At 40.2% G+C, this 6,235-nt stretch overlaps 2 protein-coding genes and 1 long non-coding RNA gene across 5 annotated transcripts in view; 2 read left to right on the top strand and 1 right to left on the bottom strand.

Annotated features, from left to right (window-relative positions):
- tafa1b (TAFA chemokine like family member 1b) overlaps positions 1-1,405 on the top strand; it is a 113,222-nt gene extending 111,817 nt beyond the window's left edge. For both annotated transcript variants that reach the window (XM_088388769.1, XM_088388768.1), the window contains 3 exons: positions 54-173; positions 246-348; positions 1,276-1,405. The gene's annotated coding sequence lies outside the window, so the exon portion shown is untranslated. The remainder of the gene's footprint in view (positions 1-53; positions 174-245; positions 349-1,275) is intronic.
- Positions 338-6,175, bottom strand: eogt (EGF domain-specific O-linked N-acetylglucosamine (GlcNAc) transferase). Of its 2 annotated transcripts, none has more exons than XM_088388759.1 (16): positions 6,075-6,175; positions 5,260-5,493; positions 5,058-5,161; positions 4,843-4,951; positions 4,664-4,758; positions 4,475-4,579; positions 4,261-4,358; positions 3,774-3,877; positions 3,523-3,615; positions 3,336-3,407; positions 3,073-3,159; positions 2,859-2,927; positions 2,501-2,562; positions 2,024-2,143; positions 1,691-1,793; positions 338-1,428 (listed from the first exon to the last, which is right to left on the bottom strand). In XM_088388759.1, exons 2-16 carry the CDS (start codon positions 5,476-5,478, stop codon positions 1,282-1,284), a joined length of 1,587 nt encoding a protein of 528 aa, XP_088244885.1. In that variant the 5' UTR covers positions 5,479-5,493; positions 6,075-6,175; the 3' UTR covers positions 338-1,281. The 2 variants fall into 2 exon arrangements, with proteins under 2 accessions (XP_088244885.1, XP_088244886.1); XM_088388760.1 differs by having other exon boundaries at positions 5,058-5,158.
- On the top strand, positions 4,197-5,419 carry LOC148391073 (uncharacterized). The gene is made up of 3 exons (XR_015861175.1): positions 4,197-4,416; positions 4,512-4,597; positions 4,815-5,419. It is a non-coding gene; the product is annotated as an uncharacterized LOC148391073 (long non-coding RNA).
- Positions 6,176-6,235: the final 60 nt, after the last annotated feature.

The following is a 6,235-nucleotide window of genomic DNA, read 5'->3' as shown; positions in this document are numbered from 1 at the left end:
TGCTTTTGATTCCCATCTTGAATAGTGATTTTGCATTCTTCACGAGGTCGCAGGCAGTAACCCAAGCTGGGCCAGAAATAGTGTCCATCCATGGAGAGGATGTCAATCCAGCCAAAGTTTGGACACATCCTCTAAGAGCAGGCTGCTGCTTGGATCTTCACACCAAACTTGTGGTGAGATGAGATGATTTTGATTATTTCCCCGTGACTCAGTGGAGATCTGCGTGAAGTCATTCTTTTAACCAGGCATGCACTGGCCAGGGTTGATGACCGCGCAGACCAGGGATTTTTACTCATCTGTGGGCTTGTACTGCCCCCATGTGGCTACTACGCATCACTGATAACTGAGGTAGGTTTTATTGAGGTCATGCAGATTTATTATGGTGACAGTAAAAAACTGAACTAGTGCCCTTTTGCAAAAAGTCCTTTCCTCCCTTAAACCACACTCAGAAAAATAATGCAAAGCAAAGGCAAAGAGATGCCTGGCATCAGCAAAAACTGTCAGGAAAGAAAGTTCAGCTTGTTTCCCCTTCAAGGTCAAACTTCAAAAAGATGATTGATTTAATGAGGATGGAGTATATCTTTGATGCATCCGATGGTCAAAACAGATGAGAACATTAGTGTGCTTTATTATTTTTTTGTTAGATATTGTCTTTTTTTAAACTGTAAAACTTAAACCCAACAAAGTTTACCACCGCTTTTCTGATCAAATGCAAAATCAAAGTCGTGGGGAGGTATAAGTTGAATGGCTCAAGGGGACAAAGTATAAGAAAAAAAGAATTGAAAGAAAAAAAAAAACTAAATACAAAATAAATATACATAGAAGTCAATGATACATTTAAAGAATTTGCTGACTCAGGTATTTAGTAGATGAAAACTGAGGATCCCTCTAGGTCACAATGTTTAAGTGAATTGTACAGCGTCGGTATGCGTTCTTATTCTCAGGTATAAACGTCAAGCACTCACAGGAGGCTCAAATGAAGGTGACACTAATCCAAAGCAACAACAGACCACATGTTACGGGACAGCGGAACAGATGCTCATTAGCCAAGTTTATCGGTGTGGAATGAAGCAGTGGTAGCGGAGGAAATGAAGAAGTATTTTGGTAGTCCTCCAGATGTGTCAAGTGCTCACATTTCACTCATCGCGACTTATTAAAGTACTCAATAGGACGTAGCAAATTACCACTTTGTTTTTTTAAATTCAAATCCAATCCAAATCCCAATGTTACTCCTGATGTCACCTACATGTGCCTTTTTTTTTTTACCCAACCAAGGACTCACTACAGTTCATCACGCATGATACAACGCTGCCATTTGGGATGCTGCGTGACGTAAAGTGCTGCCTCCAGCACGAGGCGCATGAATTCCTCCACGTCAAAGGAGTAGTTGGTGAACTTGGGATGGTCTCCAAGAGTCGGGTGATGACCCTACAGAAGACAAGAAAGGGTAAGTCGAGCCAAACAAAATTTCTGTCAAATAAATCTTCTATATATGTGCAACAGAGTGTATATGCAGATTATAAATTTAGATTTGTTTGTGGATTCTATTTATATACAGTATTAACTCATTTACTGCCATTGAAACTACCATTTTAACGAGCATTGAATGAGTTAATGGAAAATAAGCATGGTTGTGTTTATTTCTCAGACCATATCTTAGTGGAGTTATTAATCATAAGGCTTCTCATACCTTGTCCTGGGGGTACACTTTGTTCTTTTTCTGCCAAGTCATATAGCGAATGCCCCTCAGCCGCGCCAAATCTCGATAGCAACCCTCATCCTGACAATTATACCTATGAGGGATGGAAGCACAACTTTTATCTCCTGCTGTCCTAAAGTAGCCTCTCGTCACTCTTTCTTGCTAAATATTTCTCAGTTGCATGTGTACTGTTATTTGAATCGCAAGCTAGCATGCAAAAGCAGTAATTGGTCGTTACTTCATAACCGGAGGTGGGCAGACTTCAGCCTGCTCCCTGCTTTGGCTCTTCATTTTTTTGGTCTCACACACACATACATTACTTACAGCTCAAAGACCACAGCCCAGTCAGGTAGGAAGAGTAGATGCGTAAGTCCCGCCCCGTGCATTCCGATGAATATGTCCGAGTTGTGAGTTATCCTCAATTGCTCAAGGAAGGCAACGTCGCTAAAACAGTCATAGAAAGCAACGTCTCGGTTATGCTTACCTACAAAACACGGTCACCAATGCGCTATATGTGAAAGGTCACGTGACCAAGCCTGGAAAACGAGGTCGTGATCGATAACCAGCAATACGTGCTGATGACCTCATTGTCTGAAGCTGAACTTGCTTTATGACCTTTTGACAAACGTTAAATATCATTTATTTATACAAATATAACAAAGGCTAAATATCTGCTATCGTCGGTGTGTCTGGGGTGAAATCTAATGTCAAAAAGATATTTCATAAAAGTAGTTTGTACATATTGCAGACTCATATAATATGTTATATGCAAATTGCAGCCCCCTTCCAAGAACCACTCACTTGTATTTGTAGTCATGCACACTGACCTCCAGCTGCAGTACTGTTTTAAGAGCATTTACGAGCTGCCATAAAAATACAAGAATAAGTTAGCGTGAGGACAAATGTGGACAGTCAAGATCACATAACGTTCGTGCTCAAGTAAAAACTTGCAGCACAATCATTTATTTCTGTAAAATAATTAAATGCAGTAACAGTTAGTTGAATCATCCAGCAGGTATGATATGTTACTATAAAACCGATAACTGGCGCAAATCAAGGGAGATGTTTAAAAAAGAAGGAAACATGGAAGAAGAATGGAAGAAAAGGAAACAGGGGCTCAAATGAATAAGCGAGAAGAAGAGGAAGGAGCTGGACTTACCTCATTTTGGTTGATTATTCGTCTGTATTCTGTGCTGCGTGCCAACACGGTAACACGAACACGGCCCACCTAAAAACATCAGTTTCAGAAAAAAAACAATGTGAAGCTGAAAAGAAAAAGCTCGGTGGAAGCATTGGAAATATTTAAATTATATTTTCCAGAGTTTTGTTTCAGAGTAGGAGTTTATTCACTGTTTATTGTTTAAGTCTCTTACCATGGGTCCGTTCTGCAGTATGTTGAGACGATGGAGGACATGTTGGGAGAAAGCCCGAAACATCCCTTCACTGTAGCAATCAGAGATCTGCCGTCAAATACAGCAGACAAATCCATTTTTTTGGTATCACACTAGTGCATGTCAATTATTAAATCAATTTTATTTCTACAGTACAGAGGACCGCCAAAATAGAAAATCCAAATCCAAATTACAGTTGAGCAAGCAACACAAATTCACGCGAGTAAATTTATTGATCAACTTACGAGTGGTGTGTTGTAAAAGAGACCGTATCTCATTCTTGGGAGAAGGGAGAAAAAGGCATCTTTAAAACATACCTATGAAAGCATAAAATACGTTAAAGGCAGATATATATATGAGCCCAGCTATCTTGGGATCGATCTTACTAACTTTTTATCAAAAAAGATTCATCAGGGTGAAAGTTTTACTTACTCTTTTAAAATCATACGTCTTCAGGTGAATGATATCAGAGTTTGAGAAGGCCTTCCATATCTCCTTGAACAAATCTCCATATTCATGAAAGCTCTATTGAGTTACACAGAAAGAAAAGCAAGAATGGAAAATGTGTTTATAAATAAATAAAATGTGCCTTATTGGTTTAAAAGATGCTTATGTATATATAAAAATGTCTTCCCTTATGAGCCTGTTACTGGTGACATATTTGCTGGTTATGAGGTACCCACCGTGTCCCACATTATGATGTTGATGTCGGTGCTGAAGGAGTTGTTAATGTGCTGGGAGATGTAGAGGTTGACAAAGTCACAGAAATGATGGTACATGTTCACCCCTGGCCAAAACAGACAGTTATTATTTATTGTCACATGATTGAAAATGGGAAATTGATGCTATGAATTAGCTTAAAGTGAAAGTCAACCTCAGTTTTTTTGACATATGTTCTGTGTAGCCTAACTAGTCGAAGCATAGTTTTCTGTTTTGTTTGTGGAATCGGAATTAAAAACAGGCAAAATCAATCTGTTTTTATCCATCTCAGCGGCGATCATTTTGCCACCAGTTGCCTGAAGCTGAGCCATGATTGGTTGAGACCTGAATTGGCAATTGTGATGTCATTTTCAGGCGACAGCAAGTGGAAAAATGGCCGCCCTCTGAGACATACTATTGTTGTGAAAATCTTTGGATTGATTTCATCTTTAATTTGTCTTTCTGTCTTACCAGCATCCAGTTTCATGAAAACTGTTGGTTTTTCTATAGTGATGTCACAGGATTCAGAGTGAAAGTCCAACTCTGTATATGTTTGAAGCTCTGCATACCTAAAAAAAAAAGAACAATTCAATGCCAATGAAATCAAGTGGCCAAGCTCCAGGATAGGTATGATTGCTAAGCTATTGATTAGGAAGAAAATGCTGTTTTCTTTTATTTGTCTCACCAAGACTGCAATGGGCTCTTGTGTTTTCCCGCTGCAGCAAGTGCTTGCTTGTCAAGTCTGCAGTGACCACCGAGCTCCCCTTTCTGAATGAAGTCCTCCTGGTACCTGCAAGCATAAACATGAGTGAGCCTCCCAATATTTGGATTATATATATTTTTTTAAGTCATGTCATTTCAAAACAATAGTGACCTTTCATGACTTCTGCGCGGTTTCCGCAAGTCCAGGTAAAGGTTAGTTGCTTTACAGAATCTTGCATGGCTCGTGCATCTTAAAGAGGAGTCCCCCTGGAAAAAATGTTGTAAGGAATGTTTCAAAGATGTTTTTTCCTGTTGATTCACAGACCCACGAAGGAAATGAGCAAGACCTACGGGCTTGCTGGCCTTGCAAAGTGTTTTGAGCTCAGAGCGGCGCTCCTTGACGTAGCCGAAATCACCCTGCTTCCAGAAAAGATCCTGGGCCGCCTCCAATGAATCTGCCCTAACAGTACAGACACTGTAAATATCGATGCAACTCTGCAAAATCACGGCACAAAGAAAAGCTTTATCCAAAGAAATGTAAGTAAAAAAACTGTTTGACATAGTACCATCCAGAATCAACCTTGTTACAATTGGGATAGCTGAAGCGGTTTTCTGGCTCACAGTTCTTCTCGTAACCCCAACAAGAAGACAAATTCAACTGGGCAAACTGCTGTAAGAAAAAAATATTTTGATATCAACCAATATGAATACGGCGATATACTTTCCAGACATATCGTCCAGCCCAAGTTCAAATATGACAAAGCTTACTTTAAAAGGACAGAGAGGGTCAAGCCTGCATTGCTTGGCGATCTTCTTGTTGTTGGACAGGAAATATGAAATGTGCTCCGGCGGTAGGGAAATGCTGCTGTAGTTGAACACGGGTGTTGACCGTTTGTGATCGCTGTCCTCACCGGTGACCACAACAACGGAAAAGAGTATATCCAACATTGCCAAGAGCAGCATAGCAAGAATCACACTGGCGTGCATGCAGGCTGCTGAGACCTGAGGTCAAAAGGGAGAAACAAAGTTTGATTAAGAGCATGACCTTCACACCACAATGGAACAATATGTGGGCATGTCAAGGATGTGGGAACTACATTCCAGGCGGATCTAAGTCCCACGTATGGGAACAGCCTGCTGCAGGAAGTCATTTGTGAGCTCTTTCCGACTTTTGTTTGGGAAATCATGTTGCCTTAAGTCAGAAAACTGGGATCAAGCATCATCTAAATTCAAATGGGCATCTGTACTTATGCCCAATTCAACGTCTGACATTATTTATTATTAGCTAACATTTGTTTACAATTTCCTCCTGGTTTGGAACGTGTTTGGAACAAATCACTTAGCTGCTGTGATTTTGTCTGGAATGATTACTAACATTTGCTTGATCCGAGCTGCTTTGCAATGTTTAACGTGGATACTACATGAGAAAGAGTTCAATGCTATCAGGACGCTAATTCAATAGAAAGCTCAATGCACTATCCTGCGCGTACAAAATGCTTTACGAATAAGCGTTACTTGCACACAGCTCAAAATCAAAATCACCCGCAGTTTGTTGCGATAAGTTGAGGAATTATCACGTTTACCTTAATGCACAACTTATTTTTTGCCCAAGTGTAGCGCTGCTAGCGCCGGTGGTGGCCATAACACCGGAAACGAGAGTGTAGTGGATCATGATTACCGCCAGAGGGCGCGCATTTTCTAAATTTACTGTATTTCTCTCTTACACAACTTAATTGAGATAATA

The sequence above is a fragment of the Syngnathus floridae genome, chromosome 11 (assembly GCF_059516105.1).
Source record: "Syngnathus floridae isolate MCC-2025c chromosome 11, RoL_Sflo_1.0, whole genome shotgun sequence".
NCBI classification, from domain to species: domain Eukaryota; kingdom Metazoa; phylum Chordata; class Actinopteri; order Syngnathiformes; family Syngnathidae; genus Syngnathus; species Syngnathus floridae.
This window is presented reverse-complemented; position numbering and strand designations above follow the sequence as displayed.

Excerpts from the sequence above, each read along its gene's own strand:
- eogt (XM_088388759.1), bottom strand. The coding sequence starts at position 5,478 with ATGCACGCCAGTGTGATTCTTGCTATGCTGCTCTTGGCAATGTTGGAT. Across the intron at positions 4,359-4,474 it reads AAGAGCCCATTGCAGTCTTG|GTATGCAGAGCTTCAAACAT; the intron begins GTGAGACAAATA and ends TTTTTTTTTTAG. Across the intron at positions 2,928-3,072 it reads TACTGCAGAACGGACCCATG|GTGGGCCGTGTTCGTGTTAC; the intron begins GTAAGAGACTTA and ends TGATGTTTTTAG.